Source organism: Aspergillus terreus, genomic scaffold (assembly GCF_000149615.1).
Source record: "Aspergillus terreus NIH2624 scaffold_11 genomic scaffold, whole genome shotgun sequence".
Classification (NCBI taxonomy): domain Eukaryota; kingdom Fungi; phylum Ascomycota; class Eurotiomycetes; order Eurotiales; family Aspergillaceae; genus Aspergillus; species Aspergillus terreus.
In genome coordinates this window covers 560016-572022 of record NT_165934.1, presented here as the reverse complement: position 1 = coordinate 572022, position 12007 = coordinate 560016, and the positions used below count along the sequence as shown (strand labels likewise).

The following is a 12007-nucleotide window of genomic DNA, read 5'->3' as shown; positions in this document are numbered from 1 at the left end:
GATCCGATTTGAAGAAGCGATTCGACAAACCCGGGTTCAAGATCTCGTTCACTACCAGGAAGAGATCGAAGCTCACCCAAAGCCCATCAAAAGTCTATGGCACTGGCAGGGGCTTCTACATGGGCTGTCTATGCGGATAACGCCAACCACAAGATGGATGACTTCATCAGTTTTGCTGAGACTGAACAAGCCGCCAACTTTTACTAACGGATTATTCCGGAGTTGAGAGGATTTGGAACCAATTACGAGACTGTTGATACATGCGGGGGAATGGCATCGTACTTGTGAAGAGGCTCGGAAATTGGTGAGATCTGTGTCGTGGGCAGGAACTGATAATGTATTGCTTGTTCATGCATCCATCTTCGCACCGATGGCCAGTGAAGAAGGGATGTGTGGACGGATTCATGACCATGTATGGGGGGTTAAAAAAGAGATAGAGACCATAGTATCGAAAAGGAGAGCTGTTGGGGCCAGTGTGTGTACTGTGTCTATTTTCTTGGGAAGGCAGTCGCTTTGATGTGCAATTCAATCTGACATCCATCTTGTACATAAACCTTCAAGTTAGGATATGTGAAAAGGGAAATTCGATAACTTTGAAATGAGGTTGGTTTAGTTGGCAGGGAAGTCAGGTGAAGGAGCCGTGTGCATGGTAGAAATCCACTACAGAGTAAACTATATGCTCCCTCTTGCCCTCTCATTCTTCCCAGTTCTTAGCCCATCCGATAGGCCCCAATGACATGGACAATGATGTGAGAGATGGCACGGGTTCTAAACAAGCAAGTCATATTTAGGACAAGAATTATTGGAAGTAGGCACAGGAACCAAGAACAGCAACAGTAACTGATGCCGAAGTCGGTATTGATTTCTTGCGAAGTTGACTGGGGAACCCAGTAGTTCCGCCTATCACTTCAATCTCATGATTCTCCGTAGTCAATACCAAGAATATTTGTGGTCTCCGTTGCAAGATTCGTGGATATCTTTTTTATAGCCGGTGGATATGACATCTTAGTGCACTAGTGCACAATCAGGGAGGCTATTTATGAGGGGAAACAGGTGCACAAGGGCGTAAACGGTACGTTTTGTTCCCCCTGTATCGCCAACAAATCCCAAGTGGCATACCAGCTGATGGAATCGCTGAGCTCCCCTTAGCCGCCTATGGACTCAAAACGTGGGATTTTATACTGCCATGGGGTTCCACTCCACGTTTGTTGTATACAATGCGTTGTGTGAGAGTAAACCAGACTACATTCAGTGCTTGCTTGCGCAAAAGCGATAATGTAGGTGAGTATGAGACACCAAAGCCAAACGTCACTTTATCGGTAACACAGTGTCTTACGTGGAGATGCTGTTTGGTCGATGGTGGTGATATGCGCCAACAGTACCGCGTATAGATAGATTGATCCACCATTTGTCCCCCACTCAGATGATCTCATGTACCCTGCTAGATACTTAAGCGTCGCTAAGCATAAACCAACCTCTCTTCATAATTCTTCTCCTCTTCTCCATCTAGTCTGTCAACACCTCGAAAAAATTCTCTTATCTTACATACAATGGCAGACCAAGAGACCCCCACTCCACACTCCAACAAACCACTCCTCCACCCTCCTTCTAACGTCTACTACACCCGCCCCTACTCCTTCTTCTGGCCCGGCGTGTTCATCTTCGTCGGCGCCTTCGCCTGTGCCGGCCTCACCGACACGGTCAGCCGCGGCACCAGCATCCTCCTCTGGACCGTCTATCTTCTCGGAATCTTGATTCTTATTGCCATTGACCCGTTGTGTGTCTGGGAGTGCCAGGCGGTCGATGAGAACGGGCGTTCGGTACCTGCTCGTCGGCCCCTGGTCGGATTCCGCTCTTGTGAGCAGGTTGTTCCTCTGGAGGTCCTGGAGCGGAGGTTGTATCGGACGGAGGACGGCGAGGATCAGCCCCGGCTTCGGGATGGGTATCGATACGGACCAGCGTTTGTGCGCATTTAGTCCTGATGATGTACTTTGTGGATTTGTCGGTGAAGGGATCATGTATGGATGAGCTATCCTGTACTTGCTGTTGTTCCGTCGGAGACTGTCGTCAATGAATAGGTTTGTGATAGAGACAAAGTATGATGTTGTGAAGTAAGACAGATGAGGAAGTTCACGACTACATAAGACCAAAAGCCGTCACCAAATTCCGCCCACTTGCCTGTCTCATGATGACAGGTGCATTAATCGAGATAACAGCTTACCCATACTGAGTGAGCACTTATAGGAACAAGCATCTGACAAAAGACATATATTCTCTAAAAAAATGCAAACCACATCTATCCCCCACCAGCCCGAAAGCCGATGCATCGCCCAACTAACCGCGACTCTCGCTGTCCTATTACAGCACTAGAAGATGATGTTGAGCAAGCGCCGCTAGGCCGGTATAGCCGCGAGACGTTCACGTTCAGCGTGGATAGGTTCCCAGTCGATCTCGCGACGACCAGAGTCGACGTCGATCTGCTCCGTGCGCAGCCAGCCCGCACCTATCTAGACTTATGCAGTCAGGCAGTTAAATACTCTCCAGTTCCTCCCTACCACTCACTGTAAGGATTTTCATCTGACCACTCATCCGATCCATCGTCCGAATCCTCGTCTGCATCAGAATCCTCTGAATGCACCATTTCCCATTCACACCATTCACACGTGAGATGCTCGCATCCTGAATCATCACAAACACCGTCCGTCATTGAGCTGTCACATCGACACTACAGATTGTAAGCTCAGAGAGCCTAAGCCAATCGTTCCGATGCTCTTACGCAAGTCCATTCAACATCGTCGCCGACATTCGATTCCATTGTACACTCCTTGCACGTGTAATGACTGCATTCGGACTTTTGGCAGACACCCTTTTCCATGTATGTATCACATTCACACTGCAGTATCGTCAGATTCGGGACCCAGGTAGATCTGTCTTATAGGCAGCTCTTACGCAGAACCAGGTAACCTGGGGCCCGATTTGCTTCAACATCTATTCATTGTCAAGTCAGAGGCTGTCTGTTTTGGGGCCTGTGCACTTACAACCATCTTTCGGTTGAAATATGGATTTCAGGCTATTCGCATATTGAGTATCCGCAAGACAAGCGTGCCTGTAGTGAGAGTCGGTTTACTCGAAAGGCACTTTGTACTTTCTAAGTATCAGGCGGACAGTAAGAGCGACAGCGGTTACTCGTGGGTGGAAGGATGGGGCGAGCCAGAAGGTACACGGATTATATATACATTTACGCCACGAGGACTCGCGGTCATCCGACCTGCAACCCCCAATCATCTGAAAGAAGCAATTACATGAGGCTGTGAGGCTGGAGGGAAGTTCTCGTACCTCCAGCTATTTAAAAATTCCACCGATGTGGCTGAGTAGCATTGGTTTGGCTGTGACTACAAGCAAGCGCTAAAGATATCCAGTCACGAAGTCTAGCTTCATCTGAAGGATCTGGAAGGATTCGTGCGCCAACCGGATGGATCATTGCTGCGTCGTGTTGTTTCATGTCCTCTTCCATAAACACTTTACATCCAACCCTTCTGCTGCACTTGAAATTTGGCTGCGGTAAGTCCATGCCATGCAAACATCCGACAGGGGTGTCGTAGCATGAATGCGTATCCCGGCGGCTAAGAGCCTCCAAGCGCACTCGTCATCCTTTCACTATAAGTGTGTCTCTGGAGACTCGAAGAGACTAGCCAATCGGCTATATCACGAGACATGGATCTTCCTCGCTATCAGTACGAGCCTTTGACTAGATCCGATGAGATCCGCGTGCTGAAGCTCAGCGCAACGAAGAGCCGCATCGAGATTCGACTTTTCCATGTCCCAGTCTCGAGCCACAGGTTTGAGGCGCTTTCGTATGTGTGGGGGAAGCCAGACCAAGCGGATAAGGCCATTATCCTCAATAAGTTTGGAAAGGAAATCGGATGGATCCCTTTGACAACGAACCTAGCCAACGCTATGTGCGATCTGCGAGACGCTCAAGAGTTGACGCGCAAAATATTCTGGGTCGATCAAGTATGCATCAACCAGCAAGACGACAAGGAAAAGAATCATCAGGTGGGCATGATGAGACAAATCTACACGCGATCCAGGCGAGTGATCACCTATCTCGGACCCAGCGGACCAGAAATGGAAGAGAAACGAGGGCTTGCATTGCTTAAGAGAGTCTGTGAGTGTGTGTCAGATGCCACTTGGCTTCAAATGCATGAAGCTGGGAGTCTCGAACGAATTCGGGACAAGATGGTCGACGGAAGTATACAGTTCGAACAGCTTCCCGTCGGACCTGGAGATTCAAGTCGACAGACCTTTAGGTGAGAATGAGATCTCCACACGATATGTCGAGCAAGGCTGGGCATGGCTGGTGCGCGTTACATACAGCGAATGGACGCAGCGGTTGTGGATTGTACAGGAACAGCTCCTCAACAAGAAGATCACAACACTTCGCGGACTCCGACTGATAGATTGGGACGCCATCATCACCATACCTATCCTGTTTGCCGTTGGACATCTGCCCCAGAAGTACCGCGCAATAGGTCGAAGAGACATGGGCGATACCCGAATACCCTGGGATAAAGTCGAAGAGACCCTGTACGGCATTTGGTGGGATAGACATGCACGGCTGGAACATCGAGATCGCTATAACTGGTCGTCATTGTTCCACAATCTGCAGTGGTACCAGCCTCTACTGTGTGCAGATCCTCGAGATCGAGTGTATGGTATTCTGGCCATCTCTCGGGATGCGAAGACGCTCGGTCTTCAACCCGATTATTCGTCCACGAACACTGCAGACGTGTTGTCCAAAGAACTATCAATTCGTGTGCTTGAAAGCTCAGTCGATTTGGAGCTCCTGAGTTTTGCCATCTCCTGGCGGCGGCCGAATTCGACGCTTCCTTCTTGGTGCCTCACCCTTGACTCCCCTGCCAATACTAGCATTCCTGAAACGCTGCCTCTTCGAGTGTATACGCCACATCCCAGGCTCTACATACATAAACCTGCACAATTCCGCAAGGATAACTCACTTCTAACTGTCAAGGGGCGAGTTCTGGACTATGTGTCGATTTCGAGGTCAACCATTACCTGGGCCCATGATGATCCTCGTGTAACATCGCAGCTCGAGTTTCTCTCGAGCCTTACATGTCTCTTACCTGACGGCGTTTCTATCGAGGAAGTAGCTAGCCTACTTCGCACAGTTACTGCAAGAGCTCCTTGGTCACCACCTTCGGACACTCAGGCCGGCACAAATGAAGCCATAGCGTTCCATTTCTGGGCCTATCTTCAACACAAGTTGCGTTTGCTCGCAAGATATGCCGAGAACTCGCCCGATGCGTTCAAGGAATTAACCCAACTCTGCGATCATGTTAGGGCGGAAGTTGGACTACTTACTCCTTACATTGCAGATCCAGAACTTCCCCAGACCGATAATGCGTCTAGAGCAGAAAACGTAGCAGCTGAAAGAGTACAACGGTATGCGTTGGAACATGGACGACGTCTAGGCCGTACCCGCGCAGGTCGATTCTTCAATGCTATGTATCCTATTCAGGAAAGTGACGCCATTGTCGCTCTACAAGGCGCCAGCCGGTTGTTTGTTATCCGCTCGGTTGGAGATACACACAAGCTCATTGGGGATATTTTCGTTGATGGGCTAATGCTTGGAGAGGCGTACAAGGATCTAAGCCCTGACAAGGTTGATCACGGTATTGATTTAGGGTGACTGCGTGCTCAACATCCGAATAAAGTGTTGTAGACCGTCTGAAATGGTGTCTCTTAAGCCTGTAAATATGGGATGTATCCACTGCTATGATTGCCAGATTATCCACTATTCCTGAACCATTTCTAGTTTATAGGATCTATTCAGGCTATGTAAGCTATTTGAGATGCTATTCTATCTACCGCATCTAGAATGGGGCCCTGACCATGATCCCAAGTCATAGATCCAAACTCCACATTCTATACCGGTAAACGATTCATGTAGATATTGAACGTCATTTAACGCTGCGTGTATAGACAGTATAACTCTCTTTCAGCATAGCCGACATATTAATCTCGACTATACTTTAGTTAGAGCCTTCCTCCTATCATATGCCCAAATCCAAAACGCCACAGCCCCAATACAGAGAGTAGCCCCAGCCATCGCAGACCCGCCAAACACCTGTCCAGCAGTGTAGTCGTTGGTGCGGGTATCCTGCAAAGCCCCCGCAATGGGCGAACCTATGAGACTACCAAAACTAGAGAAACACCATTGCATGCCCAAGCGTGCGCCTGCCACCTCCGGCGATGGGGTGATGCGCGGGTGGGAGATAACTACCGAGCCCAGCGAGAGGAAAGCCCCCGCTGACACACCGAAGAGCACGCTGAAGACGGCGAGACCCACGAGGCTGTCGATGCGGATCCAGCAGAAGAGCAAGATGGCCGAGACGGCCGTGGTGCAGGTCAGCATGCTGGCGGCGCTGAAGCGAGCGGTAAGGAATGCCGGTCCTATACGGCTGATGAGGGAGGCGGCATTCAGCCCGGCGAGCAGGTACAACCCCGACTCCAGGGGCTCGTTCAGCGCATCAACGACGTATGTGGGGATATAGGCGATTGGGATGTAGTAGGCGAGGTAGATGAGGAAGTGGGCGAGGGCGAGGACTGAGAATGCGGGATCTTTCAGGGCGGAAAGGTCGAGCAGGCGACGAGATGGTCGCGGAATAGCAGGAGGGCTTTTATAAAAGAGCAAGGGCAGTGCGGCCAGAACACTTCCTAGGTGGATGAAGCCGATCATGCGAATTGTCCATGAAAATCCAATTCGGGGTCGAAGACGGAGCATGACGATGGGTATAAGAGCGCCGCCTGCGAGAGACTATGAGCATTCCTGGGACAAACTGGAGGCGAGTCTGGATGGCTTACCAATTGCAGCACCACATGCGGTTATCCCAAGTGCCAGAGCCCTCTTCTCAGTGACTCTCTTGCTGACTATTGCGATCGTAGGCACAAAGACAAGACCAGCGCCAATACCAACACACAGGCCCTGAGAGAGAATGACCTGGTAGTATTCCCGGGCAAAGCTGAGCATCATCATACCAAAGACCATCAGGAACGACCCCGTGAGCATCAAACATCTTTCATAGCCCTTGTCAAGCAGCGGACCCGATAAAACGCCGATGAACTCGATCAAGAACGAGTTCACCGTTCCGATCCAGGAGATGGAGGAGGGTGAGTGATGGGATAGTAGATGTGATTTGTAGTAGTCTTGAAACGAACCGTAGGCCAGCGATGGGCCCCAGCTAACGAAGACAATCAAGAAGCCTCCCACGACGGCCAGCCATGCCGAGTGAGAATCGGAATCGTGCCTGTCGACTGGCTTTCGTAATCCATCGCTCGATTCTGATAGAGTGGGTTCGAGAGACGACGATATCGCGATCTCCTTCTCGTTTATTGTAGAGTCCGCGACTATATAGCTTGCTTTCTCTTCCATGATAAGTCGCAATCCCGCCACGGGCACTGGATGTATGACACTCAAGGTCTGCAATCAGAGTGCATTTTGGGCTTTTAACATGGTGGGAATCTGGAGAATGGTCTAATCGTCACTTATCCCTTCCCTTGCCGTTGTGTATGCGTGATGAACTATGCATAGAAAAACGTAGGTAGTTGGTAGTACATCGCTATCAAATTCCCTTGCTCGGACCCAGATAGGAACATTATGATCATCCGAGTCTTCCATCTCCACGGATAGGGTGTCGATCCGAGAATGCGATTATGCGTTAGGGTCAAATGGAGCAGCCAGGTCTTGTTCTGCTCTCACTGAGCTGGACCTGCTGTTGCACCGGCAATATGTGCTATGCCTTGTAACATATACTGCATGGTGCATATTCCCTGCTTTCTTTCATCACACGGTAACTTTTCTGACGCAATCCGGAAGTCCAATGACAGGAAGGGGGTCGATCGGAGAATGTGCATACATGCAGAGTCTGTCGGGACATACGCAGGGTAGTTAGGTATGCACAAGGGAGAAAGATGTTTTGGCAGATCAGCAACCCACATATGCCATGCAGGACACAGCCATCTTGGAATATCACTCGTTGGCCAGTGAAACAAGTCGTCAGCTTCTTGCGCGGCTCTCTAGCATCTATCCCTTCCTTAACACCTACCGCGACGGGTCCCCTGGCTCAATAAACAAGGCCCCATTCAGCAGCTATCAAACGCAACGCAGTATACTCCCTTAAGCCGGAAGGATAAATAAGCTCAAAGCTTAGATTATCAGAATGAACTGGAGCTAGAGATCATGCTGGTTTTGTGAGTGGGCTGATGATCAACTCCTGTAATCCAGTGCTCGTATCCATCAGTCTCAGATCTTACATCAAGCAGACGAGTGAATCCTCTTACGTCGTTGACTAGCCGATACATCTGTGCTGGTCGTATTCGAGGAGCAACAGGCGCGGTTTATACTTAAACAACTGGTTAGAGTGTGAGTGTGCAGTGTCCTCTGACGACTTAAAAGATCTATGACTTCCTTAGGTACAGTAGCCCGAGGTCTTCTCTGTACAGGCTATATGTATGCAGAACGCACAACTTGCATCAATGTAGCTGACAGTGATCAAATGGAGGACTGCGCAATAATGCAGACCCATGCATGAAGGACTATTGGATACGGTTAGCTCTGGTATAAGCCAGAGGCATATGCTGACGAGGAACTGGCAACGATAGCATGGGTGTCGAGACTTGCCATCAGAGAAGCGTGGGTAGACCCCATGAACGAGTGTTTCTATCTTCATATCCAGCGTCAGTCTACGTTCATGGCTGGGTGTGTCATGGTAAAATTTGCCATTGAAATGTCGTAATCAACAGGAGACGCTCAAATGGGAGCATACAAGAGGGGTGGAACTGTCTCCCGTAGACTGGTTTCGACAATGCTTTCCAATGCCCAACCGTATTCAAGTACTTTCTAGAGATAAGGCTTCTCTATGGCCTGTTTGAGGTTTTCTGCAGGTCGGGCTGTGCTGTCACGCTATTTGGACATACCTAGTTATTGCTTCGAGTCGACGACGATCTATACTTGAAAGAACACATGCACTCCTCTGCCAGAAACCCAATGCCACAATTGATCTAAATCAAATTCACTTGAATCATGTCCATCATGTTGCCGAGAAACCACTTTCTCATGGTACGGGGTATTCAGTCTAGCGCCTGTTAGTTGGACGCCATTAGAAGAAAACCACCTGGAAGGAAGCGCTAGCCCCAAAACCATGCACTTCCTTTCCCCTTCATGGCGATGGCGCTGAGCCCGATCAGCGCGATTTACTCTGCATAATTATTACAAAACCCTACCTACCCAACGATGGTGCTGACGGGAGTTTTGCGGGCTCCACAGGCCATGTTGTGTATCGACGGCTGTGCCTGGCATCCACTCACTACTGACCGCTGGATTCGTCGGATTTATGGCTTCACGGGTCGCCCATCGACTTATGCTTTTATTGCACGTTGCGTCTATCTAGCAGATTGGTGGACTCCCACAGAAGCGGACTGCCAAAGGATGTGTTGTTAGCCACTAGTTTGCCGGCCCTCTTCCGGAGGGGCAAGGGGTTGGGTCTCCACGCCAGTATAATAAGCACCAGCCGTTCTCTCCCGAGATGAATACCACTCTACGGGCACTTTGCGCGCTCCTTATTGCACTCAGGACCTCAATTCAGCATGAGGCTCCGTCCGACTGCGGCGGCGACATTGCTCGCGCTTGCGCCTGAGCATGTCCTCGCCGATAGGTCCGTTTTGCCTAGAGGCTCTTCTCACCAATGTGTATGTGCGTCCGCTCAGTGTTTCTTGAAGAAAACGATGGTTTGAGGCTGATTGTGCAGTGCGCCTCCCTCTCATCCAGCGAGGTTGGCGATAAAGTCATCTATCCCGGCGACGCAGCGTACGAAACGTCCGTTCACTCGTACTGGGCCGTGAACGTACAGCTCGAGCCCGCTTGCATCGTGCAGCCACATTCCGCCGACGATGTTGCGGCCGTTGTGCAGATCTTGACGAGTGCTGGTGGTGACTCGCCTTGCAAGTTCGCGGTGCGTAGCGGTGGCCATATGACCTGGGCGGGCTCGAACAACATTGAAACCGGCGTCACTATCGATCTGCAGATGATGAACAGCACGATCTACAACGAGGAAGCTAAAGTTGCGTCGATTCTCCCTGGCGCGCGCTGGGAGTCCGTCTACAAGACCCTTGAGGAGTATAATGTTGTGGTGCCCGGTGGGCGTACCGGTCCTGTCGGTGTTGGCGGGTTCTTGCTTGGAGGTATGTAGTCATTCTCGTCTGGTCTGTCGAAAAGGCTAAGGTCATGGCAGGTGGCAACTCGTTCCATGCTGCGCGCGTCGGCCTCGCCTGCGACAACATCATAAACTACGAGGTCGTCCTGGCCAGCGGCCGCATCGTCAACGCCAATATCGAGTCCAACACGGACCTCTTCAAGGCGCTGAAGGGCGGCGGGAACAACTTCGGTATCGTGACCAAGTACGAGGTGAAGGCGATCGATAACGCCAATCTCTGGGGTGGCATCTCGATCTACGACAACTCCACCACAGACCAGCAGATCGATGCCCTGGTTAAGTTTATTGACAACATCGAAAACGACCCTTACGCTTCGTGGATCGGTCTGTGGCAGTACAACTCCACCACGGACAAGACCCTCATCAGTAGTCCGCTCGACTACACCAAGCCGGTCGCGTATCCGGAGACGTTTAACGATTTCTACAAGATCCCTAACATCTCCAGCTCGACACGGTTTGCCACCTTGTACAATCTGACCAGTGAGCTGCAGCAGGCTGCAGGATATCGGTAATCCTCCTTGAACTTCCTCCTGTACCTGGCTGACTGACTGGATGCAGTGATGTGTTCCTCACCAGCACCTATCTCAACAGTGCCAAGGTCCTGCAAAAGACCATCGATATTCTCAACGAGAAGATCCTCAAAGCCAAGCCCGTGGCCCAAGGCAAGGACTGGTCCATCATGGTGATCATCCAGCCCTGGCCTAAGATTTTTTGGCAGCGGACCCAGAGCAACGGTGTCGGCAACGTGCTCGGTCTGGACCGGTTTGATGACAACATGCTACGTATGTTCCCTTCTTCTGTTGGAATGAGCCATGCTAACATAGATGTGAACAGAGGTTTTGTACGATTACTCCTGGGACAGCGAGGCCGACGATGCTCTCTTCCAGTGTCTGTGTGAGGAGGCGATGGCCGAGCTGGACGACTACGCCAAGTCCATTGGCAAGTACAATGAGTACATCTACCTCAACTATGCCGACAAGACCCAGAATCCTCTTCGCGGGTACGGCGATGAGAACGTTGAGTATATCAGAGCGGTAGCCCAGCGGTACGATCCTGACGGCGTCTTCCAGACCCAGGTGCCTGGAGGATTCAAGGTGTCTCAAGCGTAGACAAGAACAGCGAAGGTTGTTATGGCTTAGAACTATTGAAAAATAGCACTGTATCTATTTTGCCTCGCACTGTCTTTGCTTCTTTCTTCTATCAAGCAGATCAACCGAGTCATCGGTAAGAATTTGTATCCTTTTCCTTCTACACGCAGCTTCTGGCCACTGCACGAAGCCAGAGAGGAAATGATCTTGCATCTGGTTGCCAAGAACAAGCTAGGGGACACTAGCATCGCGAGGGAAGCCCAGGATCTAGCCCGCCCCGTCGTGCTAGGTGCGATCCTCACGACCTACGGTTGATTTAGACTTCGGGCTTCAAATCCAGCCCCGGGGGCGGCCCCTCCCCTTTCCTTCCATGGGACTCTTCTCTCTGCACACCCTGCAGGATGCTGTGAAGGATGCTGTTAGCACTGTACTAGAGATGTTCATGCGAGACTAACAACGTAGGGGCAAACACCGGGCCGCCCCAACCGCGGATGGCAATTTTACACCACGGGGACCCGATAGGATGACAGATTCTACCACCATGATCTTGACACGGCTCAAGCAAGTGTGCGATTGGAGCAAAAATTTTGCTCCTCGGGTATCCTTTGGGACAATAGTGACAAGGAT

At 50.7% G+C, this 12007-nt stretch overlaps 5 protein-coding genes across 5 annotated transcripts; 3 read left to right on the top strand and 2 right to left on the bottom strand.

Annotated features, from left to right (window-relative positions):
• Nucleotides 1–1217: 1217 nt before the first annotated feature.
• Nucleotides 1218–1976, top strand: ATEG_07627 (uncharacterized protein; the record flags this gene model as incomplete). The annotated part of the gene is made up of 2 exons (XM_001216248.1): nucleotides 1218–1281; nucleotides 1558–1976. 2 exons carry the CDS (start codon nucleotides 1218–1220, stop codon nucleotides 1974–1976), a joined length of 483 nt encoding a protein of 160 aa, XP_001216248.1.
• A 417-nt stretch (nucleotides 1977–2393) lies between these two features.
• ATEG_07626 (uncharacterized protein) lies at nucleotides 2394–3044 on the bottom strand (the record flags this gene model as incomplete). The annotated part of the gene is made up of 5 exons (XM_001216247.1): nucleotides 2394–2503; nucleotides 2563–2725; nucleotides 2777–2893; nucleotides 2950–2988; nucleotides 3039–3044. 5 exons carry the CDS (start codon nucleotides 3042–3044, stop codon nucleotides 2394–2396), a joined length of 435 nt encoding a protein of 144 aa, XP_001216247.1.
• Nucleotides 3045–3714: 670 nt separating this feature from the next.
• Nucleotides 3715–5710, top strand: ATEG_07625 (HET domain-containing protein; the record flags this gene model as incomplete). The annotated part of the gene is made up of 2 exons (XM_001216246.1): nucleotides 3715–4172; nucleotides 4270–5710. 2 exons carry the CDS (start codon nucleotides 3715–3717, stop codon nucleotides 5708–5710), a joined length of 1899 nt encoding a protein of 632 aa, XP_001216246.1.
• A 336-nt stretch (nucleotides 5711–6046) lies between these two features.
• On the bottom strand, nucleotides 6047–7453 carry ATEG_07624 (uncharacterized protein; the record flags this gene model as incomplete). Its single annotated transcript, XM_001216245.1, has 2 exons — nucleotides 6047–6828; nucleotides 6886–7453. The coding sequence occupies 2 exons, from the start codon at nucleotides 7451–7453 to the stop codon at nucleotides 6047–6049; spliced, it is 1350 nt and encodes a 449-aa protein (XP_001216245.1).
• A 2213-nt stretch (nucleotides 7454–9666) lies between these two features.
• Nucleotides 9667–11401, top strand: ATEG_07623 (FAD-binding oxidoreductase; the record flags this gene model as incomplete). Its single annotated transcript, XM_001216244.1, has 5 exons — nucleotides 9667–9768; nucleotides 9828–10260; nucleotides 10311–10800; nucleotides 10851–11074; nucleotides 11127–11401. The coding sequence occupies 5 exons, from the start codon at nucleotides 9667–9669 to the stop codon at nucleotides 11399–11401; spliced, it is 1524 nt and encodes a 507-aa protein (XP_001216244.1).
• Between the last annotated feature and the right edge of the window lie 606 nt (nucleotides 11402–12007).